This window comes from Anomaloglossus baeobatrachus, chromosome 5, assembly GCF_048569485.1.
Source record: "Anomaloglossus baeobatrachus isolate aAnoBae1 chromosome 5, aAnoBae1.hap1, whole genome shotgun sequence".
In the NCBI taxonomy this organism is placed as follows: Eukaryota; Metazoa; Chordata; class Amphibia; order Anura; family Aromobatidae; genus Anomaloglossus; species Anomaloglossus baeobatrachus.
The window spans coordinates 562,487,202-562,512,181 of record NC_134357.1 but is presented as its reverse complement, the minus strand read 5'-3'; the positions used below and the strand labels follow the sequence as shown (position 1 = coordinate 562,512,181).

Here is a 24,980-nt window from a genome sequence, read left to right as displayed (position 1 = left end):
CTATCTATCTATTCATCTATCCATCTTTCCCTCTATCCATTATGTCTATCGATTATCTTTATTATTTATTGCAGGGACAAACCTGCGGTAAATCCGCGGCAAAACCGCATGCGTATTTGGTGCGGATTTTTCCGCAGGTCCGGAAATCTTTCACTGGCAGAAGTTTCTCAAGAAATTTTCTTGAGAAACTTCACATTTCTAGTGCGCACATAGCCTAAGGCCGGTGTCACGTTTGCCTCGCGTGTATCTCGAGCGAGTCTCGCGGTGCATTACCTTTCACGGACTCACACTTTCCTTACAGGAGTGTCTGAGCTGCATAGAGATGCATGCAACCGACCCGCTCCTGTGAGGAGAGTGCGAGTCCGTGACGGGTGATGCACCGCGAGATACATGCGAGGCAATCGCAAGTGACACCGACCTAAGGACTGTTTCACACGTCAGTGAAAAACAGACGTTTTTCAGACGTGTAAAATAAACACGCACATGTCCCTCAGTGTGCTGTGATTCACGGCACACATGGGTTGTCCATTAGAAATCCGCCATGCGTGCTTTGTTATACATGATTGCACATGGACAAACTCACCTCTCCTGTTCCTGCTGTCCGTGGTGCTGAAGAGTCCCGCAATTCAGCATCCGGCCGCTGTCTCACCTCTATAGCCACTTTCACAGCATATTAAAAATGTTCTTTAAATTTTTAAAAGCAGATTAATTATATAGTACATTTCTTTGTCGCTCCATTGGGAGACCCAGACAATTGGGTGTATAGCTTCTGCCTCCAGAGGCCACACAAAGTATTACACTTTAAAAAGTGTAACCCCTCCCCTCTGCCTATACACTCTCCCGTGGATCACTGGTTCCTCAGTTTTATGCTTTGTGTGGAAGGAGGCACACATCCACTCATGCATTCTCAACTTAGTTATGTCGGTTGGAAGAAAAGAGGGCCCCCACGGGGCCCCCGGCATGTTTCCCTTCTCACCCCACTACGTCGGCGGTGTTGTTAAGGTTGAAGTACCCATTGCGGGTACAGAGGCTGGAGCCACATGCCGTCTCCTTCACCATCCCTTAAGCGGCTCTGGGAGAAGTGGGATCCTAAGCGGTCATCCATTTACTGGGACCGTGCTCCATCCGCAGCCCCTGTGGGAACCTGCCGGACCGGAGCCTCTTCAACCTCAGGGACCGGGCCCTGCAACTCAAAGGTACTCTGTGTCCCCATAGGGGACTGTGCAGGGAGCGCACCTTCTCCACGGAAGCCGCGGCGGCTGCTGAATTCAGGAGGCCGGTGGACTTCCGCGCCGACCGTGCCTGCTTGTCGGGCGTGGTCTCAAATTTAGTCCCTGGCTTCATCGCAGCCTAGTCGCAAAAATTCCGCCCCCGGGCCTGCCTGTCAGGGGTAAGGGCGGGATTACCGACCTGACGTCGGATGTGAGGGCTGGAGCATCCTGCATGTTTCCTCCCCCCTCACTGATCACTGTGGGGACCCCAGATTCCCGCACTTTTGCTGGCGCCGCCCATGGCTCCACTCCTCCCCTGAGAGCTCCGGCAGCCATTTTTTGGCATTCTGCCGGTGGAGGATTCTCAGTGAACAGCTCTGCAGCTCCGGGGGATCCAAGGCAGGGAATCTGGGGGACACACTCCGCTCGTTAGCGGTCGGTAAGCTACACCGGTCACCCGGTGCTGGTCCCCCTAGGGTGCCGTATTAGATACTTATATATCTATATCTATCTGTTCGGTGGGCTGTATACCCCTTTCCCATATACCCTCAGTGATCACTCTCCTAGGAGACAGCAGCTTTTCTCCTTGTGGACGACATGCTGTTAAGGCACAGGGTTTTTTTGCGGCCTGTACCTCTTGTGGGGCTATGTTACCTGCGGGTTCCACCTACACTCACTGTGAGCAATGCTCGACCCCTGTTTCGCTTGCTCAGCCGGAGCCTCGGACACTGGTGGGCCCCTCGGCTCATGTAGACCCCCCCCCTGCTCCCCCTGACCAGGCTGCAGGGACAGAGTTCGCCTCTTTTGCTGCGTCTTTGACCTCTCAGGCGTCAGCCTTTTCATCCTACGCCATGAACGCCGTCCTGGACTCTGCTAGCAGTACAACTGTAGCATCCGCTAACTCGGTGGCAGTCCGCAGGGCCATGTGGCTGCGCGAATGGAAGGCAGATTCGGCTTCCAAGAGGTTCTTAACTGGTTTGCCGTTTTCTGGCGACCGTTTGTTTGGCGAACGATTGGATGAGATTATTAAGGAATCCAAAGGAAAGGATTCCTCCTTACCCCAGGCCAAACCTAAGAGACCTCAACAGAGAAAGGTTCAATCGAGATTTCGGTCCTTTCGTCCCTCCGCCGAGTCCCAATCCTCTTCGTCCAACAGGCCGGAGAAAGGACAGAGGAACTCCTATGCGTGGCGATCCAAGTCTCGTCCACAAAAGGCCGCAGGAGGCACTGCCTCCAAGACGGCCTCCTCATGACTCTCGGCCTCCCCTGACCGCATCCTCGGTCGGTGGCAGGCTCTCCCGCTTTGGAGACGCCTGGTGGCCACATGTTCAAGACCGATGGGTGAGAGACATTCTGTCTCATGGTTACAGGATAGAGTTCAGCTCTCGTCCTGCGGCTCGCTTCTTCAGAACCTCTCCGCCCCCCGCTCAGGCCGACGCACTTTTTCAGGCAGTAGCCGCTCTAAAGATGGAAGGAGTTGTTATCTCCGTTCCCCTTCAGGAAAGTGGTCGCGGATTTTACTCCAACTTGTTCGTGGTGCCAAAAAATGACGGGTCATTCCGTCCTGTTCTGGACCTCAAGCTGCTCAACAGACATGTGAGAACCAGACGGTTCCGGATGGAATCTCTCCGCTCGGTCATCACCTCAATGTCACAAGGAGACTTCCTAGCATCGATCGACATCAAGGATGCTTATCTCCATGTACCGATCGCACCCGAGCATCAACGTTTCCTGCGTTTCGCCATCGGGGACGAACACCTCCAGTTCGTGGCATTGCCTTTCGGCTTGGCGACAGCACCACGGGTTTTCAGAAAAGTCATGGCATCCGTTGTGGCAGTCCTGCATTCTCAGGGCCACTCGGTGATTCCCTACTTGGACGATCTCCTAGTCAGGGCCCCGTCTCGGGTGGCGTGTCAACAAAGTCTATCTGTTGCTCTGGCGACTCTCCAGCGGTTCGGGTGGATCATCAACTTCCCGAAATCCAAGTTGACACCCACCCAATCACTGACGTACCTTGGGATGGCGTTTCATACCCAGCAAGCGTTAGTCAAGCTTCCGAGAGACAAACAGCTTTCTCTGCAGGCAGGGGTGCAATCCCTTCTTCGGAGTCAGTCACACCCCTTAAGGCGCCTCATGCACTTCCTGGGGAAGATGGTGGCCGCTATAGAGGCAGTCCCGTTCGCGCAATTCCATCTTCGGCCACTCCAATGGGACATTCTCCGCAAATGGGACAGGAGTTCGGCTTCCCTAGACAGGAACGTCTCTTTCCCTTGCAACCAAGACGTCACTTCAGTGGTGGCTCCTTCCCAACTCTCTGTCGCAGGGAAAATCCTTCCTACCCCCAACCTGGGCTGTAGTCACCACGGACGCGAGCCTGTCAGGGTGGGGAGCGGTTTTTCTCCACCACAGGGCTCAGGGAACCTGGACTCCGATAGTCATCCCTTCAGATCAATATTCTGGAAATAAGGGCAGTGTATCTAGCCCTATTGGCTTTTCATCGGTGGCTGGAGGGCAGGCAGATCCGTATCCAGTCGGACAACGCCACTGCCGTCGCATACATCAACCACCAAGGCGGCACTCGCAGTCGTCAAGCCTTCCAGGAAGTCCGACGGAATCTGCAGTGGGTGGAAGCCACAGCTTCCACCATCTCCGCAGTTCACATCCCGGGCGTAGAGAACTGGGAAGCAGATTTTCTCAGTCGTCAGGGCATGGACGCGGGGGAATGGTCTCTGCACCCAGACGTGTTTCGAGAGATCTGTTGCCGCTGGGGAACGCCGGACGTCGATCTCATGGCGTCACGGCACAACAACAAAGTCCCGGCATTCATGGCACGGTCTCAGGATCACAGAGCTCTGGCGGCGGACGCGTTAGTTCAGGATTGGTCGCAGTTTCGACTGCCTTATGTGTTTCCTCCTCTGGCGATGCTGCCCAGAGTGTTACGCAAGATCAAGTCCGACTGCCGTCGCACCATTCTCGTCGCTCCAGACTGGCCGAGGCGGTCGTGGTACCCGGATCTGTGGCATCTCACGGTGGGTCAACCGTGGGCGCTTCCAGACCGCCCAGACTTGCTGTCACAAGGCCCGTTTTTCCATCTGAATTCTGTGGCCCTCAACCTGACTGTGTGGCCATTGAGTCCTGGCTCCTAGTGTCTTCAGGGTTATCTCAGGATGTCATTGCCACCATGAGACAAGCCAGGAATCCTACGTCCGCCAAGATCTATTATAGGTCTTTGCAAATCTTCCTATCCTGGTGCGCTAATAACGGTTTTACTCCATGGCCGTTTGCCTTACCCACTTTTCTTTCATTCCTTCAATCTGGAATGGACAAGGGTTTGTCACTTGGCTCTCCCAAGGGCCAAGTATCGGCGCTCTCCGTGTTTTTTCAAAAGCGCCTAGCCAGGCTTCCGCAGGTCCGCACGTTCCTGCAGGGAGTTTGCCACATAGTCCCACCTTACAAGCGTCCGCTGGAACCCTGGGATCTTAACAGGGTGCTAACGGCTCTTCAGAAACCACCTTTCGAGTCGCTGCGGGATGTCTCTCTATCACGTCTTTCGCAGAAGGTGGCCTTCCTAGTGGCAGTCACATCACTTCGGAGAGTGTCTGAGCTAGCAGCGCTGTCATGCAAAGCCCCCTTCCTGGTGTTTCACCAGGATAAGGTGGTTCTGCGTCCGGTCCCGGAATTTCTCCCTAAGGTGGTATCCCCTTTTCATCTCAATCAGGATATCTCCTTGCCTTCATTTTGCCCTAATCCAATTCACCAGTGTGAAAAGGATTTGCACTCTTTGGATCTTGTGAGAGCACTCCGGCTCTACGTGTCTCGCACGGCGCCCCTGCGTCGTTCAGATGCGCTCTTTGTCCTTGTCGCTGGCCAGCGTAAGGGCTCGCAGGCTTCCAAGTCAACCTTGGCTCGGTGGATCAAGGAACCGATTCTCGAAGCCTACCGTTCTTCTGGGCTTCCGCTTCCTTCAGGGCTGAAAGCCCGTTCTACCAGAGCCGTGGGTGCGTCCTGGGCATTGCGGCACCGTGCTATGGCTCAGCAGGTGTCAGGCAGCTACGTTGTCTAGTCTGCACACTTTCACGAAACACTATCAAGTGCATACTTATGCTTCGGCAGACGCCAGCCTAGGTAGGCAAGTCCTTCAGGCGGCGGTTGCCCACCTGTAAGAGGGGGCCGTTTTTTCGGCTTTTTATTGAGGTATTCTTTTACCCACCCAGGGACTGCTCTTGGATGTCCCAATTGTCTGGGTCTCCCAATGGAGCGACAAAGAAGGGAATTTTGTTTACTTACCGTAAATTCCTTTTCTTCTAGCTCCTATTGGGAGACCCAGCACCCGCCCCTGTACCCTTCGGGCTGGTTGTTTTTTTTGTGTACACATGTTGTTCATGTTGAATTGTTCTTTTGGTTCATGGTTTGCAGTTCTCCGAACATCCTTCGGATTGCATTTACCCTAGACCAATTTATAAGTTTTCTCCTTCCTGCTTTTGCACCAAAACTGAGGAGCCTGTGATCCACGGGAGGGTGTATAGGCAGAGGGGAGGGGTTACACTTTTTAAAGTGTAATACTTTGTGTGGCCTCCGGAGGCAGAAGCTATACACCCAATTGTCTGGGTCTCCCAATAGGAGCTAGAAGAAAAGGAATTTACGGTAAGTAAACAAAATTCCCTTCTTTAAAATCTACGTGGTCAAAATTGTTGGTACCCCTCATTTAAAGTAAAACCCACAATGGTCACAGAAATAACTTGAACCTAACAAAAGACTATATTACGTACCGGTAATGGGATTTTCCTGAGTCCACGACAGCACCCACGAGAGAGGGATCCGCCCCCTTCAGGACAGGAAACCTACAGATAAAAAGGGGCGGTCCCCCTCCCTCATCAGTTGGTTGCAGAGACCGGGAGAGGAACCGCCAAAGAATTAGTAAACAAAACAGACAAATCCCAGGACACCGAAGCGTGAAAAAACAAACAAAGGAAGGGCAGGGGTGTAAAGGGTGCTGTCGTGGACTCAGGAAAATCCCATTACCGGTACGTAATATAGTATTTTCCTTTCGTCACGACAGCACCCACGAGAGACTTAGAGAGAATACACACTGAGGGCGGGATAACCATGTGAAGGGCCAAGCTGCCAAATGGAAGGACAGTGGAAGAACAAAGGACCCGCCGGCAGAGCCCGGAAAAACGGAAGGAGAAGACCAGGGCGTAGCCATACAAATACCGTTGAGGAGACATCCGCCACAGCCACCAAAGAGGAGGCCACCGTCCCGGAGAACGATCAGTCACCGAGGAGGACAGAGGAACATGCTGCAGCACAGATGCGAGGGAAACAGTAGCCCACAGCCATCGGGCCAAGGGACGTCACGACACCGGAGGACCACAGCCGGAACCCTGAAAGACAAAAAACACAGACCTATCCAGCCGCCAAGGGGCCGACCGAGCGACCCAGGGGGGGAACAGGGCCCCCCCAAGCGAGGCCGCGAACCGAAGGAAGGGAGAAAGAGCACTCGACCGCGGGGAACAGGGACGCCACCCGGGGCAGGAAGCCGGGGCTGCCACAAGAAGAAACCGATCCGGAACACCCCAAGGAAGGGAGGACCAACAGACAGGACCGGACGGTTGCGAATACGCCCGGCAGAAGCAAGGGCGACAAGAGGCGGGGGTCAGGGACAGCAACGTACCGGACGAGGAGGAGAGGGGCTCGAAGGGTGTAAGGGTCAGGGCGCCCAACCCCAGAGCAAGAGCCCAGAGAGGAGCACCGGTGAACGGACCGGCTGGCAGCGGGCAGCAGCCGGAAGGAAGCGCACCACCCTCCCAGAACCCACAAAACTGGAACGAACAGGGTGCCCAGGGCAGAAACAGGCACCCGGAGGGGACTGACCGAGAGTCCCAAAACCCTTCCCGACTGGAGAACGGCAGAACAGAGGACATCGGGAACACAGCAGACGAGGAGACAGGAAGGGAGGCCAGGAAGAGCATCCACAGCCGACTACAAGGTTAGGCGCGGACTGGCGGCCTACAGCGCAGCAAGGACGGGAAGGCAGCAACGCCCTGACAAAAAAACACACTGGCAAGGGGGGTCCTGTGAAGCGGGGAGGAAGGAAGGGACACCAAGACAGGAGGGCCGGCCGGGATGGAAGAACCCAGGGGCCCGGGACAGGCACGCCACTCAGGAGGGAGGACCAGGGACGGCAGGGCCCGAGGGGAGCAGTAAGGAACACCAGAGCCAGGGCCTCCCGTCGCCCCGAGAGAGGGACCCGCCCAGCGAGGACAGGAATCGGGCCGAAACTCAGAAGCGAAGCACGAAGCCCGAGGCGCCAGGCTCTGCGCAAGGCCAGGGAGGCGCAAGGCGGCAGAGGCGGAAGTCGGAAGACCAGAACACAGGCCCCTGCGGCCAAAAGGCCACCGAGACACACAGAGAGGCCACCGAGACACACAGAGAGGCCACCGAGACACACAGAGAGGCCACCGAGACACACAGAGAGGCCACCGAGACACACAGAGAGGCCACCGAGACACACAGAGAGGCCCCGAGGAGATCCGCATCCGAGCCGCAGGAGCAGTAGCACTGCCGGGCCACCGCCGTGGGGACAGAGCGCGGACGCGGCAGGCTCGCCGTGCAGCTTCAGACAGCAACTCACCATCCAGCGTCCGGCTCAGGAAGGAGGGGACCGCGTGCGTCACCAGGAACCTGCCCGGCCGCTCCCCCGGAAGGGCTCCAGTGCACTTCCGGGTCACTGCAGCAGAGAGCGCGCGCCGACGCGGCAGGGCCCCCCCCCCCCCCCCCCCCCCGCCGCGCCGCTGTTGCAGGCGTCATTTCCCTGGAGGCAAAGCCGGACCAGAGAAAGAGGACGAGATGCACTGGAGGACGGAGTCCACGAGGGGAGCTCCACCGACCGTGCTTCCGGATCCTGAGCTCCGCCGTTCCCTCGGAGACCGCACGGACTCAACTGGACCCAGGTACTGTAGGTTCCGATCCCAGCAGGACAGGAAACCAACTGATGAGGGAGGGGGACCGCCCCTTTTTATCTGTAGGTTTCCTGTCCTGAAGGGGGCGGATCCCTCTCTCGTGGGTGCTGTCGTGACGAAAGGAAAAATAATCTATGAAAATGAGCAAATGACAGTCAGACATTGCTACTTTTCTGCTTCCACAGAATTGTTTTAAAAAATGAAACTCTTGATACACGCCTGGACAGAAATGATGATCCCGTAACTTAATATTTTGTTGCACAACCTTTCGAGGCATCAAACCATTCCTGTAACTGTTAATGAGACTTCTGCGCCTCTCGACAGGTATTTTGGCCGCTCCTCAAGAGACCTCATAACAACCACCAGGTCACCAGCCTATGGAAATCCTCTCGGACCATGACAAGTATGGATTGAGGGGCTTGTCATTGAGGAACTCAGATATAATAACTTTCAAATCAGAAGCATTGCTATTAGGGATGATCGAATACCTCAAATATTCGGCTTCGCGAATATTTTCCGAATACCTCGCCACTATTCGATGCGCAATGTAAGTCTATGGGAAGCCCGAATAGAAGTGAATAGTTATTCGGGTTTCCCATCGACTTACATTGTGCATCGAATACTCGCAAATGGTCGAATAGCGGAGAGGTATTTGGAAAATATTTGCAAAGGCGAATAATCGAAGTATTCGATCATCCCTAATTGCTATACATTATATCAGAAATGAGCGTAATAAAAGTTAAAGTCCCACTTAGTTAAAAAAAAGTGAAATATTTTTATAAATATTGTTACTAAATAGGTACATTTATGTAAATAAAGTAGATATATTCAGCAAACATCAGGAACAAGCAGACTATAAAACTGGAAAAATATTTAACCCCTTCAGTGAACACAGCAAAAATTACATTATACTGTTTACTCAAAGCATCAAACAAAAATTGGACTACAACATGATCGAAAAAAACGAGTGTAAATTAAAAGGTATCCTAGAAATTTAATTGTCCTGCAAAAATAAAGATGCCAAACAACTCTATCATGAGAAAAACACTAAATATACAGCTCATAAAAATAATTATTTTGTTATATTCTATATTAGTATATTTTATTGTGCAAAGTCACTAAAAACAATACAAATCCGGTATCCCTGTAATCATGAGAATAAAGCCATCTTCTCACTTGTAACACACGCGGAATGGTGTGAAAAAGTCCTGAATTAATGTTTTTGTGGGGTTTTTTATTTCTTTATTTGTTCATTCTGCCTACTAAAAATCTTAATATAAAGCAATTAAAAAATGGTATGTGCATGTAAATGTTAACAATAAAAATGTAAACTAGTGCTTCAGAAAACACAATCTTAGATGACTGTTTTACTAGACATAAAGAAAAATGAAAGCTCTCAAAATAGTTTGATGCAAAAAGGTTTTTTTTTTTGTTTTTGTTTGAAAAGGGGTTCTCACCCAAATCTAGAGACACACAATATAAATCCGAAACTGGTGTAATTGCAACGTCTAATCATGTATACCGCACAGTGAACTGTGTAAAAACTAAATAAAGAAATTATTGACCACCTGTGGATTTGTTCATTGTTCCTCCCAAAGATCGCAAAAGGGCTCTGCACACATTTATCCTGGACTCAGAGCTGAGCTCTTAAACAGGAGAATCTGTGAAAATCTCTGAAACACGGGCTTCAGACAGAACCCCTGACTGAAAATTCACTATGAGGCAGATGGAGACTGAGCCGCCCCCACGTCAGCAGTCGGGCTGCTCGGATCCGGAGTGGCACGAGGGGCGTCCGGACCCAGGGGTCGCGTGGCCACTCGAATACAGGGGGTATTTACAGGGGATGGTGTATTTAAAGTTCGTGACTCCACCCGTGGTGTGTGGTAAGGTGGAGTACCACCACTGCAGCTGGAAGTACTCGGTGGCGATAGAGTGGGCAGCCAGGTGTTTAACACCCTCCACGGGTGGGGGAATGCCCCAGGACTCTGTGATGGTGGCGGGACGTGCCGTTGGGGAGGTAGGGTGTCACTTGAGTACTCACTTCCGTACTCACTCAGGCCATAAAGCGTACACCGACAACTTTGTAAACCAAAGTTCTGGACGCTGCTGCTGCTGACGGGGAGCACGTTTGGGTCCTGTTTCTGCTGGTGTTGCCTGATGATCTGTGACCTTTCCCTTGGCACCATGTTCCCCTCTAGTTGGCCCCTACAGCTTTAAACTAATCGGGTCCCGCTCCCCAGTGTGACTGAGGGAGCTTGCTCTCGGGGTTCACGCTTGAGATTTCCTGGACCGGTTTAGTGGAAAGTCCTATCCCCCTCGTTGCGCTAGTACCCCAATTTTGGAGCGGGTGAAGAGCGGATCTTGAAGGCTCCGTTCTCGTCGGGTGAAATGTCAGGCTGCATGAAGCTACTCCCTGACCTAGGGTCCACGTACCCAGTCTTGCCCTGGTCCCAGCACGGTAATGGTAAAAGACCGCCGACTGTCCTCCACGACAATACTGTGCCCCTTGTCATGCTGTCCACTGGTGGGTGTGGTGCAGAGTGTTCCTAGGATTTTGATTAGCTGGTTTTGGCAACACGATTGGTTAGGGACCCATAACCAAGGAGGAGGTGGATATTGCACCAAAGGGCAGATTGCACAATACCCTGTGACGACTTGATAGGACAGGGCGTCACATTCCCCCATCGTTAACGTAGCTTGTCCCCGAGCTACAGTACATCAGAGGTTATTATTTATTTATTTTTTTAAAACGGAAGTAGAAAAAAAAGAAACCTTTTTATTTACACAATACATCCCTCATTAGTGAGGCTGGTTACTTAAACGTTACGGGAAACTTTGTGAGTTAATCTCTCCAACGGTGGAACGCTACCGGTTTCAGTAGTAGAGGAGGCTCAACCTGCCCCGTTGCAGCCTCTTCCTGCAACAGTCCAATCCCAATGTCCCGAATCCCATTAACTCGCCACCCAAACAGCCTGACCCCCTGCAAACCTATTGTGGGTCCGTGACCAAGTTACGGTCATGGGCGTTGTAATACACAACTTTGGTGGGCACAGGAGGTGCAACTATTTACAAAAACACAAGTTCATATTGGTCACAACCAGTCCTTTGACCATGGTCCATTTTTACTATATATAATTAACAAAGTCCATGTACCGAGTGTACACATTATAGCCAATCTGCTCGCAAATCAGGTAACTTTCACTCTTTTCATTTAGACCCTGTTGATTAGACACTCATTTTCTAAAAATCTCTACATGAAAAATAACAAACTTAGTAAAATAACAAATGAAACACCAATACCTAGCAATTTCTGTTACAACATTAAACATTACTGGTACCTCTAGCATTCTTCACAATAGCTCCGTGGGGGCTGACCAAAGTTAGCACGGGTTGACCTCAACTCTAGACCCTCATCCCCCCTGGTGGCATGACAATACTCCTCTACAGGTTCCTCGCCCTCAGTGTTGGGTGTAGCTGGTAGGACCCTACGTGTGCGTGGCAAGGGTACAGGCGCTACTCTAGGTGCTGGAGTGGGTGCAGTGTCAGTAAGCCTTTCCTGTTCTAGTTCTTCCATGGGTTGTGGGAATGTTAACACAGGGACTATTACTGCTCCATTCTGCATAGGCCAATCTTCCGGAAAGTCACCTAGGATTGTATGGATCATCCTCTTCTTTCCTTCCACCACTTGAGGCTGAGGTTCATCTGCCACCCTTAAGGGTTCTGGGCACTTCTTCAGATGGTCTCGGGATACCGTAGATGTGGTCCTTCCTTGAGCCTTGCTGATTAGGCAGGTCTTCTGGTTATCAAAGTTGGATGGCTCTACCACATATGGCTCCTTTTCCCACTGATCATCTAGTTTGTGCAGCTTTCTGTTCCATTTTAATACAATCTCGCCGCGGGCGAAGGTGGTTGCTTTTGCTTGCTTGTTAAAGTTTTTCTTGTCGTTCCCGGGTTTGATTCAAACTCTCTTCAACGGACTTCTGAATCCGTTTGTACTGGATATGGCGACGCGAGTCCCAATCCGCTCTGGGCACGTGGGTTTCGGGCAATTTGACCTCCGTCTCCAAGTCAACAGGAAGTCTTCCAGGTCTAGGTCTCATCAGATAAGCTGGGGTACACTTGATGGATCCCACCGGGATGTTGTTATAGATATCCACAAGGTCTGGTAGTTTTTTAGGCCACTGGTTCCGCTGCGCAAGAGGAAGGGTTTTCAACAGATTGATCACTAGGTGGTTCATCTTCTCACACATCCCATTCGTCTGCGCATGATAGGGTGTGGTGCGTATCTTTTTGCACTCGTACAGACTGCAGATCTCATGGAAGATTTCAGCCTCGAATGCAAGGCCTTGATCCATAAGGACTCGATCGGGGTACCCATGCGGCCTACAGATGTGTGCCTGGAATGCGGTGCTGGCAGTCAAATCTTTAACGGGTACCACCACCAAGAACCATGTGCAATGGTCGACTATCGTGAGTGCATACATATATCCACTCCTGCTGGGGGTCAATTTGACATGGTCCAGAGCCACAATCCCCAGGGGCTGCTTGGTGGCAATTGGCTAAAGTGGTGCTCGCTCCCAGTAGGGGGCGTCAGCGTCCGGCCTCGGCTCCTTAACTGGCTCTGGCTTCAGGTGCACTCTTACGGCCCCAACAGCCGTAGAGATGTCGCGCGGCAGTGGAACCGGTAGCTCTCCAGGCTCCACTTCCGCCTTGTTAAACAGAAGAACCCACTGCTCTGCAGCCGAGGCTCCACCTCTGAGGACGGGCCCGGTAATGCGGCCGGGTCTGGTCTGGCCGGTGTCGGGGTGACCACTGTCGTGACTGGGTCAAGGGACAGAACCGGGGTTCCCGCAGCTGGAGTTTCGTATATAGGAGCTGATGGTACCACTGCCGGGGTGGAAGTAGGTAGCTCGGCGTCCACCGAGGACGGGGTTGGGGGTGGTCCGGATCCCACAGCTGCATTGACCAGATTAGGGTAATCAACAGGAACTGGGTAACTACTTACCCTCTCTTCACGTAGGATCTCAATCGCACGGGCTCGCACCGCCATCGCCAGGCTCCTCATCTCTTCTCTCAAGTGGTCCAGTATAAACAGGAACTGCATCCGCATTCTCCTGCACAGCTGCTCCATCTCTTCTTCGATTGAGGTCGCGGTCCCGGGAACAGCACGTTCCAGGAACTTTATGGCAGAGTACTGGAGTCCCTGCTTCTCTTCCGCTGCTGCTACATGCCGTCACGCCCCCTCGGTTTTCACTTAGCACTCTTCTCGATGCTGTAGCCCTCTGGGAACTTCCGGTTCCGGCCTCACACTCAGGACGAAGGGCGGGGCTTCTGCTTTGCGCGCTTTTGCGGGGAAGATGGCATTTTGGCGCGGAAGATGGCGGAATTGGCAGGAAACTCGCGGTTTTCGGTCATCAAGGCGCATGTCACCCAGGTAAGTGGGTCCTGCTCATATGCTGTTCGTGACGCCAGGAATTTTGAAGTCCCACTGTTAAAAAAAGACATATACTGAAGTGGATACAATTTGCCAAAGAGAACCTCAACTGGCGTAAAGGAAAACGGAGAAACATCTTGTGGACTGATGAAAGTAAAATTGTTCTTTTTTTGCTCGAAGGGCCACAGTTTGTCAGCCGACACCCAAACTCTGAGTTAAAGCCACAGGACATGAAGACAGTGAAGCATGGTGGTGCAATCATCATGATATGGGCATGTTTCTCTTACTATGATACCGGCCTATTTACCGCATACCAGGGGTCATGGACCAGTTTACATATATCACAATACTTGAAGAGGACATGTTGCCTTACACTGAAGAGCAAATGCCCTTGAAATGGGTGTTTCAACAAGACAACAACCCTAACCAAAATTTTGTTTCCACTCCAACAAAATGGAGGTTATGGAGCAGCAAGTCCAATACCTGGACCTTAGGGTACATTCACACGACCGTCCCGTTTTTGCAGTCTGCAAACAACGGTCCTGTGTTTCAATGGATGCATCCGTGGGACATCCGTGTGACAAGCGCATTCCTTCCGTTCCATTCCATATACAGTCTGTGTGGTTTTTTTTTTGTTTTTTTTTTTTTTTTTTTTTGCGGACCACAAAAACACGGAAGGAGGGTTACATACAGTCTAAAAGTAGAAAGATAGATGAGAAAGACATATGTCCCACTCCACTGCATTTTGTAATCTTGCACCCTTTAGTGCCTTTGATGTGGCACTAAAGGGTGTTTAGCCTGGTACGTGGCCAAAAAATAAATAATTAAAAAAAATTATGGGGTGCCCCCAAATTGGATCAACAGCCAAAGTAAAGAGGACAGCTGTGGTCTGGTATTCTCAGACTAAGGAGGTCCATGATTATTGGACACACCCCAGCCTAAAAAAAGCAGGCCGCAGGTTCCTCAGAAGTGGCGTATCCATTAGATGTGCCAATCCTGTTGCTTTGCATCAGCTCATCCTGTTGCCCTGGTGCAGTGGCAAATCGGGTAATATATGGGGTTGATACCAGCTGTATAAGGTCTGCTGGCATCAAGCACAGATTTAAGTGATGTCATGGCATCTATCAGATACCCGACATCACTAACCCAGTCAGTAATGAAAAAAAAATAAAGGACAAACACATTTTTATTTGAAAAAACAATTCCCAACACATTCCCTCTTTCACCAATTTATTGAAAGAAAAAACAAATCCGGTTCAGGTGCAATCCAATAAGAGTCTCCTACAACGATCCATACTCACTGTCAGTCAGTGAAGAACAGAATGTTCCCCATTGACTGGGAGAGCAATGTATGGACCTGAGCTAACATCATTAGGTCAGGCAGGGCATGGCAAGCGCCGTCGTCATGAGGTTAGCTCAGTTAATTAGCTTCAGTAATGAACTGCGCTGAACCTCTGATGTTAGAGCTCGTAACTGAGTTCAATGTCCGCAGCATGGGCATGCAAAGTATGGCGAGCAGCCTGTGATCTCACCGGTACTCACAGCCTCGGGCTGCTCATGAGACTTGAGGTGCAAGCATGGAACTCGGCGAGCGCTGACGTCACTAGTTCAATGGACTTCATCAGTACAGGTAATGAACTTTGCTAACCTTGAGACGGCAGCGCTTATCATCCCCTCAACTGCTTACACACTGCTGTGAGCCGTTGCGGGGCTGGCGGGGGAGTGTGAGACAGACTGCAGGGGCACCGATAGACGGAAGCCACACGGAAGTACGTCTGTGTATCTTACGGGGATTTTGCAGACCCCTTGACTTGTGTTGTGTCACGGTCCGCATTTGCGGAACAGAATTGGACATATTCCATAGTAATGGAATGGACATACGGACACCAATGTGTATTTTTATCAAACTGATGGCACACAGAAGTACTTCTATATGGCATTCGATCCTACACAAAACACATTGAAAAGATGGTCTTGTCAGTAGGTCGGCAAAAAGAGGAACTGAGCAGGACAAACGGAATGGTCGTCTGAATGAGCCCATGATCCAATAGAACACTTGTGGGGTGACATCAAAAATGGTGTTTCTGAGGCAAAGCCAACAAATAAATTATGGGATGTAGTCAAAGCATTCTGGGCTGGAAAAAGAGTTGACAGGTGCCAGTGACTCACGCATGGGGTTGGGTGCTTACTCGTCACCATGCCACGGTTCTTCTCCTGGGACGCCACGGTGGCCTCGCCCGGCGGTGTCAATAAAGCTTTGGGATGGGGATTATGGGAGTAGTAGTTTGTGAAGCCACCTGTGGTGTGAGGACAGTTATTAGCCACCGCTGCGGGATTGCTTCTCTCTTCTGAGGTGGATGACTACGCAGCTCAGATGGTACAGCTCTCCACAGGCAGAGCTATGCCCCAGGGAGGATGGTGGCGGTAGTAGTCTCTGTTGATGCAGGAGCGCGATACTGGAATTTCCAGCAGAAAATGGATGACACAGATGATGCAGTTCAAGGTCTTTTCTCTCTAGTAGCACACTGCTTTTGGAGCACCGGGCTACGCTGTGATGGGCTTCGCCGATCCCAGATACTTCGGAGGACGAGGCCGGTGTTTCCTTCTGTGCGTCACCTTTTAGATATTTTCCCTCCACCCCAGCTCCTGGGCCGTGGAATGGGTCACGGGTGCCTTCCGCACTCCCCGCGTACCCTGGAATTCCCTTTCTTTCCTAAGAACCCAGGTTGAGCCTCTAGCTCCAGACCACGGGCCCCTGTCTGTTCGTGTCTTTGCTTCCCGGCTTGTCTGCTTCTGAGTGTGACCTCACACGGACAGTGTCTGGTGCTGACTGCCTATTGTGTGTTGGATGGCTCCTCGTTTCCCCTGTGGTTGCCTTGACTCCTGGGTCCCAGAACTAGTGGGCATGAGGTCCCATACCTCGCTATGGCTACCCCAGCACCTACCAAAGTCCGGTCCCAGTGGCAGTACTCCCGTGTATATGTGTTGGTTGAATGTGATGGTGGTTGTTACTGGTGACAAACTCCTCCGTATCCATGATGAACGCTGGACCTTAAGTGAAGTGCAGTACACTGTGGTGCCTGAAGCCGCAGGGGCGCCACATCAGAATTTGGTGACTATGCAACATAGTTGTGAAGCAGTTCTAAAAAAATGGTCATGTAGCTAAATATTACGTTAGTGATTCACAGTAAATGCCCGGGTTAATAACTGCTGTTAACAAAATAGAATGTATTAACATTCCCGGGATAGAATGTATAAATAGAATATATTAACGCCCGGGATAGTAACTGTCTTTCTCACCCATTCTGTCTGTCTCCCCCTCTGATATATCTCTGTCTCTCTCTCTCTCTCTTTGTCTGTCTGTCTTTCTCAGTCTGTCTCAATCTCTGTCCCTGTCTTTCCCTGTCTGTCTCTTTCCCTGTCTGTCTGTCTTTGTCTGTGTCTCTCTTTGTGTCTGTTTCTTACCCTGTCTGTGTCTGTCTCTTTCCCTGGCTGCATTGTGACATGCCAACATTCCATATAAAGGCGTGGCTGCGCATTCTTCTGAAGTTCTGGCTGCACTGTGGCTCCCAGCTCCATTCGCTTTAATGGAGGCAGTTTTTTTGGTGAATAACTGTAAAGAGCGGGGTTGAAATTTCCCCTCAAAACATAGCCTATGACGCTCTCGGGGTCCAGAAGTGTGAGTGTGGAAAATTTTGTGGCTGTAGCTGCGACGGTGCGGATGCCAATCCCGGACATACATACACAAACACATACACACATTCAGCTTTATATATTAGATATAGGCTCTTTGGAAGCTGCTAGTGAGTGACCTCATGCGCTCAGCAGAATAACCCTATATGGTTTGGACAGCTGCATATATAACATGACACATAGGAAGGGGGGTGTCACTCTTGCACATGTCGAAGCTGAGCCAGAATCTATCCAGCCCATGCAAGATGATGTAACACATGCTGTCAGGCCTACAGTATCTAAGGCTTGCCTAACCATTCAGGAACCAAAGAGAGATGAATGAAGATTTCTATTGATTTTGTAAGAATTGGACTATTGAACTCTTTACGTAAGCTAAGAAAGAATACTATTTTTTTTTCCTTTCTGTAATTGAACTGTAACTTTATTTTTTTGGCAAACCTTTTACTAAATATAAAATACATCTATTTATTTTTACATTTTTTTTAAGTTCGTCTTTCATGCGCCTTATCACGTATTTGAAGAAAAATATATGATTTAAGGGATATATTTTAACACACTGGTATTTTTTTTTAACAGCCAATGTTCATTTTTTTATATTTTCTGTAAAGTAGTTAAACAATCTATAAATTTGTCGGCATGTTTTCATTTAGAAAACAGTGTGCAACATTCCCAATGCATGGAAATAAAAACTATTATAACAATTTTGGCCTTAAATCATGTTTTTAAACACATTATTGTTTTGAGCACAACTGTACCTGGAAGGAGCACATACATTCTAGTGTATTCAGTAGTGAATTAGCTGGAATGTACAGGCTGCAGTCAGGACCTGGAAGGAGCCCGTATATCTGAAATCCTCAGTAATATACACCAGGAAGGAGTCCGTACATTCTAGTGCCTTCAATAGTGAATTAGCTAGAATGTACAGGCTGCAGTCAGGCCCAGGAAGGAGCCCGTACATTCTAGCTTCTTCAGTAGTGAGGCAGCTAGAATGTACGGGCTGCAGTCAGGACCTGGAAGGAGCCCGTATATCTGAAATCCTCAGTAATTAGACTGTGAACCCTCGCAGGCAGGGTCCTCTCTCCTCCTGTACCTGTCTGTGTCTGGTACTGTTCATGATTATTGTACTTGGTTTTTATGTATACCCCTTTCACATGTAAATCGCCATGGAATAAATGGTGCTATAATAATAAATAATATACACCTGGAAGGAGCCTGTACATTCTAGTTTCTTCAGTAAAGAGTGTATTGCAATGTACGGGCTGCAGTAAGGTCAGGGAAGGAGCCTGTATATCTGAAATCCTCAGTAATATACACCTGGAAGGAGCCTGTACATTCTAGCGTCTTCAGTAGTGAAACAGCTAGAATGTACAGGCTGCAGTCAGGCCCAGGAAGGAGTCCGTACATTCTAGCTTCTTCAGTAGTGAGTCAGCTAGAATGTACGGGCTGCAGTCAGGACCTGGAAGGAGCCCATATAGCTGAAATCCTCAGTAATTAGACTGTGAGCCCTCAGGGGCAGGGTGCTCTCTCCTCCTGTACCAGTCTGTGTCTTGTAATGTTCATGATTATAGTGCTTGTTTTTATGTATACCCCTTTCCACGTGTAAATGGCCATGGAATAAATGGTGCTATAATAATAAATAATAATAATAATATACACCTGGAAGGAGCCTGTACACTTTAGTTTTTTCAGTAAAGAGCGTATTATAATGTACGGGCTGCAGTCAGGTCCAGGAAGGAGCCTGTATATCTGAAATCCTCAGTAATATACACCTGGAAGGAGCCCGTACGTTCTAGTGTCTTCAGTAGTGAAACAGCTAGAATATACAGGCTACAGTCAGGCCCAGGAAGGAGCCCGTACATTCTATCTTCTTCAGTAGTGAGTCAGCTAGAATGTACAGGCTCCTTCCTGGGCATGACTACAGCCTGTACATTCTAGGCTCAACCAGTGTGCGGCTCTGCAGGAGGAGGTGTGTGGAGATTCCCCATTACTGGGCTCAGGCTCCATACACATTAGATGCTGGGGAGAACAGTCGCTCGCTCGGTGGTTTCTCCCGTATACAGGGACGCTCGGCTGTCGGCTCCTGTGTTCTCTATTCGCCGCTGTTTATCTGCTGGAGGTAAAAGATCCGACTGGAGAATCCGACAGACCGGACCCTTCCCCCGACATCCTCTGCTGTGGAGAGTGCACAGGGGGCGCAGCAGTATAAGTGCGGTTGTGTTGTTCTCGGGCTGATGCTCCTGTGTTTCCTTCAGTTTCTGATGACATCACTGCAGCTACGTCATTGGTCACAGCCGTGATGTCACTATGTATGACACGTGATCACTTTTGCCATCGATTGACTGTAACTAGTGTGACGGTGACATCACTGTGATCACTCCACAAACAATCTACACGTTCTGTCTCCTCATATGTTTCTCCTTATTATGTCCAGTAATTGTATTATTACAGCGGATTCTTTATGATGTTACATCGTCTTCTCTCCATTCAGGTCCCTACAATATCGGATCCTCTCAGTGGAGATCTTCTATAGAAGAGAATCCTCCTGATTGCCCCGTGAAGGATGGATAAGGACAGGGACAAGATGGCGGAGAGGATATTACACCTCACCCTAGAGATCCTCTTCCGGCTTACTGGAGAGGTGAGATTCTGATGACGTCACATTACATCATTCTTATCTATGGGAATAACAGATGGACAGAACTGGAGAGGTGAGGACTCTGGAAATGTCTGGAGTGAGATTTCTTACTGTGTCTCTCCATAACCAGGATTACCCAGTAGTGAAGAAGACCTCTAGTGAGCGCTGTCAGGCCCCTGTGTCTGAGGGAAGACCCCTGAGCCCAATCACGTGGCCTTCACCTCACCCCCCGATACATGAGGACATCAATGACCAGAAGATCCTAGAACTCACCTACAAGATGATTGAGCTGCTGACTGGAGAGGTGACACTGCTGGGAATGCTGGGACATTATACAGTAACGCTATGAAGGGATCGGGGGTGACGGTATCATTGTATGTGTCAGGTTCCTATAAGGTGTCAGGATGTCACCGTCTATTTCTCCATGGAGGAGTGGGAGTATTTAGAAGGACACAAAGATCTGTACAAGGACGTCATGATGGAGGTTCCCCGGCCCCTCACATCACCAGGTAATAGACAGGACTAAATACACACGGCCTATAATTATCTGTATGTAAGGAATGAATTCAGTCCCTGTATGTGTCTCCTCCAGGTCTATCCAGTAAGAGGACAACACCAGAGAGATGTCCCCGTCCTCTTCTCCCACAGGACTGTAAACAAGAAGATCCCGATGTTCCTCAGGATCATCAGGTAGATGGAGAGAAGGGGCCATGAAATCTCCCTATGATGTGTAGACGGCTGTGAAGGTCTTGTGCTCAGTCTTGTTTTATCCTCCAGTATTATATGTGTTATACTTGTGTAATGAGAACGTGGAGATGGCAGGATTAGAGCTGATTTATTGATGTGACTTTTGGATCACATTTATCCTATGCTCTATGCTGAGCACTTTCATCATGGTTTTGTCACAGGTGTATCAGAAAGAGGTTGTCCCTATTTTGTAGGTCAGAAGGACGCAGCACACGCCAGCACTGCTTGGATCTGCTTAGCTTTCCAGTTAGCTGTGCAGACTTTTCTTGTGCTGGTGCTACTTGGGTTAAGCAGTTCATTTTGTGTTTCTTGGCTTAGGCTGTGTGCACACATTGCGTTTTTTACCGCGGAAACGCTGCGTTTAGAACCGCAGCGTTTCAGTGGCAAGTTGCATGCGTTCAGCTTTCCCAGCAAAGTGTATGAGAAAGCCGAAAAATCAGTGCACACGCTGCGTTTCTAAACACAGCGTTTTGGATGCTAAAAATCGGTGCAGAAAGAAAAGCAGCATGTCACTTCTTTTGTGCGTTGTGGCTGCGTTCTCTCCCTCATTGAAATCAATGATGCGGGTCAGAACGCAGCTACAACGCAGTGAGCTGCTTTTTTGTTGCGGTCCGTGGGCTTTGTCGGCATGCCAGAACACAGGCATTTACCTGGAAAATGCCCCCCAGGCCCTGCCAGGTCACCCCCTATTCCCCCCGGTATTCCCCCTTACCTGTCCGGTCGCAGCGCTGATCCCCCCCGCGGCCCCCTCCTCCCTTCACAGCAGATGCCGGTCAGTGCGGTCACATGTGCAGATCAGCTGACAGCCAGCACTGTGTTCAGAGAGCTGTGCTGGCTGCTCGGCAGTCTGCAGCTGTGTCTTGGGGAGAGTGGATGCAGATTTTTGGCACCCACTCTCCTCAAATGGAGGGTCTGCCCTCCTAGAAAATGGGGGGTCTGCCCTCCTAGAAAATGGGGGATACGTTCCCTGAACGTGTCCCCATATTCTAGAAGGTCCAGAGCCGACGTGGGACGTCCAAATGGATTTCTGCGGACCCATTTTTTTTCAAATTTTTTGATTAAATTGGTGAACGAGGGAATGATTTGGGGAGTGTTTTTTCTAATAAAATTTTTTGTCATTTTTTTTGCTTTTGTTTACTGTCAATTAGTTATGTCTGGTATCAAATAGACGCCGTGACATAACTAATTGCTGGGCTTGATGCCAGGTGACATTACACATCTGGTATCAACCCCATTTATTACCCCGTTTGCCACTGCACCAGTGCAATGGGATGAGTTGAGGCGAAGTGCCAGGATTGGCGCATCTAATGGATGCGCCACTTCTGGGGTGGCTGCGGCCTGCTATTTTTAGGTTTAGAAGAGTCCAATAACTATGGCTCTTCCCACCCATTGATTGGATAAATACTAGGCTAGGCACCCTTTAGTGCCACATGAAAGGCACTAAAGGGCACCAGCTTAGAATATGCAGGGGGGGTGGGATGTTAGATAGATAGATAGATAGATAGATAGATAGATAGATAGATAGATAGATAGATAGATAGATAGATATATATATATATATATCCATATCCATTGACGCTTTTTTGGCTGTGTGCCCACAATTGGGTTTTGCAGTGGTTTGGGCGGTGAGTGTTTTCCCTGCGTCCATAACGCTGCGTTGTGCAATAGAAGCACAGTGGAAAGATTTTTGGAGATCCCATGCCCACTGTGCTTCTTTTCTCCGCAGCATAAACTGACTGGTGGTGTGGCTTCCCGAGCCTCTGCATGTCAATTTATGCTGTGGAGACGAGAGTGCTCTCTGCAGGTAGAATAGAGCTAAAGTCCACAGCAGCCTGAACCCAAATCGTGGGCATGGGCAGCTGCGTTCTCCCGGGGACAACACTCACATCTCTGCAGGAAGGCTGGCACTGTGTACTACACGCCGTGTCGCTGGATCACGGCCACATAGCCCAACAGTGAGAATATTGTTGCTACAGCAACATTTTGGGTGAAGTAGCTGTGGATTCAAAATGCTTAATATACTCCTGAATAAAATCCTTGAGGGGTGCAGATTCCAAAATGGGGTCACTTGTGGGGGTTTTCTGATGTATAGGTACCCAAGAGGCCCTGCTAATGTGAAATGGTGCGCGAAGTTTATTTCAACTTTCTTTGTCGCTCCATTGGGAGACCCAGACAATTGGGTGTATAGCTTATGCCTCCGGAGGCCACACAAAGTATTACACTAAAAGTGTAAAGCCCCTCCCCTTCTGCCTATACACCCCTTGTGCATCACGGGCTCCTCAGTTTTTGTGCTTTGTGCGAAGGAGGCTGACATCCACGTATAGCTCCACAGCTTAGTCAGCAGCAGCTGCTGACTAGGTCGGATGGAAGAAAAGAGGGCCCATAACAGGGCCCCCAGCATGCTCCCTTCTCACCCCACTTTGTCGGCGGTGTTGTTAAGGTTGAGGTACCCATTGCGGGTACACAGGCAGGAGCCACATGCTGTTTTCCTTCCCCATCCCTTAATGGGCTCTGGGTGAAGTGGGATCCTAATCGGTCTCCAGGCACTGGGACCGTGCTCCCTCCGCAGCCCCTGGGAATCTGCTGGATAGGAGCCGGGTATCGTCAGGGACAAGGCCCTGCTACTGTGAGGTACTCTGTGTCCCCGTGGGGACCGCGCATGGAGTGCTTGTGCCATACACATTGCAGCACTGCTGGGTGTGTTAGTGCGCCGGGGACTACCGCACGGCCGCGCTTATTGCCGGCCGCGCTTATAACTTTAGTCCCCGGCTTCTGCGGCCTAGTGTCGCATATTCCCGCCCACAGGCCTGCCAGTCAGGGGAAGGGCGGGACGCTGCACAGATCGTCAGCGCTGAGGGCTGGAGCATACATTAGTATCCTCCTCCCCCCTCACTCAGTACACTGGGGCACTAGATTCCCGCACTTTCTTGGGCACGCCCACGGTCCCCTCCTCTCCACAGAACGCCGGCAGCCATTCCTGTCAGCGATTCAGACGCTGGAGAGGAGAGACAACACAGGGAGACCCAGGCAGGGAATCTCGTGATCACACAACCGCTCTGAGCGGTCGGTAAGCAGCACCTGTGGTGCTGGCCCCACTGAGTGCCGAAGTGTGTGTATATATATATATATGTATGTATGTATGTATGTATGTATGTATGTATGTATGTATGTATATATAATATATATATATAATATATATATATATATATATATTATAGGCTATACATTTGCACTGTACGGTCGCTCTGTTGATTTTTGGCTATATACCCTCCTGGATTGTTCTCAGAGGAGACAACAGCATGTCGTCCGGAAAAAGCAAGGGTGCCAAAGCACAGGCGTACTTTGCAACCTGTACCTCATGTGCAGCTATACTACCGGCAGGTTCCACTGACCCTCATTGTGTGCAATGCTCGGCCCCTGTGGCACTTACTCAGCCGGAGCCTCTGCTACGGGTGGCCCAGGTGGAACCACCTGCTACCACTATCCAGGTGACAGGGACGGAGTTTGCAGCTTTTGCTGACAAACTGTCTGAGAGTATGGATAAATGGTCTGCTAAAATACTAGAAGCCTTACAGTCCAGACCGGTGATTCAGGCCCCGGGCACTGTTCAGTCTTTGACCCCTGGTCCCCCTCAATTGGAACAGCAAAGTGCCACTGGGATATAGGTCCCAGGGTGAGGTCTCTGACACGGACCGCAGTCCCAGGCCGCCTAAGCGGGCTCGCTGGGAAATTCCCTCCACCTCATCACACTGTTCAGGGTCTCAGCAGGAGGACTCTCTGGAGGATGAAGCGGAGGTAACAGATCAGGATTCTGATCCTGAAGCCGCTCTCAACCTAGATACACCTGAAGGTGACGCCGTAGTGAATGACCTTATAGCGACCATCAATCAGGTGTTGGATATTTCTCCCCCAGCTCCTACAATTGAGGAGTCGGCTTCTCAGGAGAAATTCCGTTTCAGATTTCCCAAGCGTACATTGAGTACATTTCTGGATCACTCTGACTTCAGAGAGGCAGTCCAGAAAAACCGAGACTGTCCAGACAAGCGTTTTTCCAAGCGCCTTAAGGATACACGTTATCCCTTCCCCCCTGATGTTGTCAAGGGCTGGACTCAGTGTCCTAAGGTGGATCCTCCAATCTCCAGACTGGCGGCTAGATCCATAGTTGCAGTGGAAGATGGGGCTTCACTCAAAGATGCCACTGACAGACAGATGGAACTATGGTTGAAATCCATCTATGAAGCTATCGGCGCGTCTTTTGCTCCAGCATTCGCAGCCGTATGGGCACTCCAAGCTATCTC

General features: G+C 50.3%; 1 protein-coding gene across 1 annotated transcript in view; it reads left to right on the top strand.

The window, feature by feature from the left end:
• LOC142312322 (uncharacterized) overlaps positions 1-24,980 on the top strand; it is an 80,354-nt gene that overhangs the window by 17,495 nt on the left and 37,879 nt on the right. The window contains exons 2-5 of the mRNA XM_075351251.1: positions 19,789-19,938; positions 20,066-20,239; positions 20,321-20,444; positions 20,528-20,625. Of these exons, the coding sequence (XP_075207366.1) occupies positions 19,861-19,938; positions 20,066-20,239; positions 20,321-20,444; positions 20,528-20,625 (474 nt within the window). The 5' untranslated portion in view covers positions 19,789-19,860. The remainder of the gene's footprint in view (positions 1-19,788; positions 19,939-20,065; positions 20,240-20,320; positions 20,445-20,527; positions 20,626-24,980) is intronic.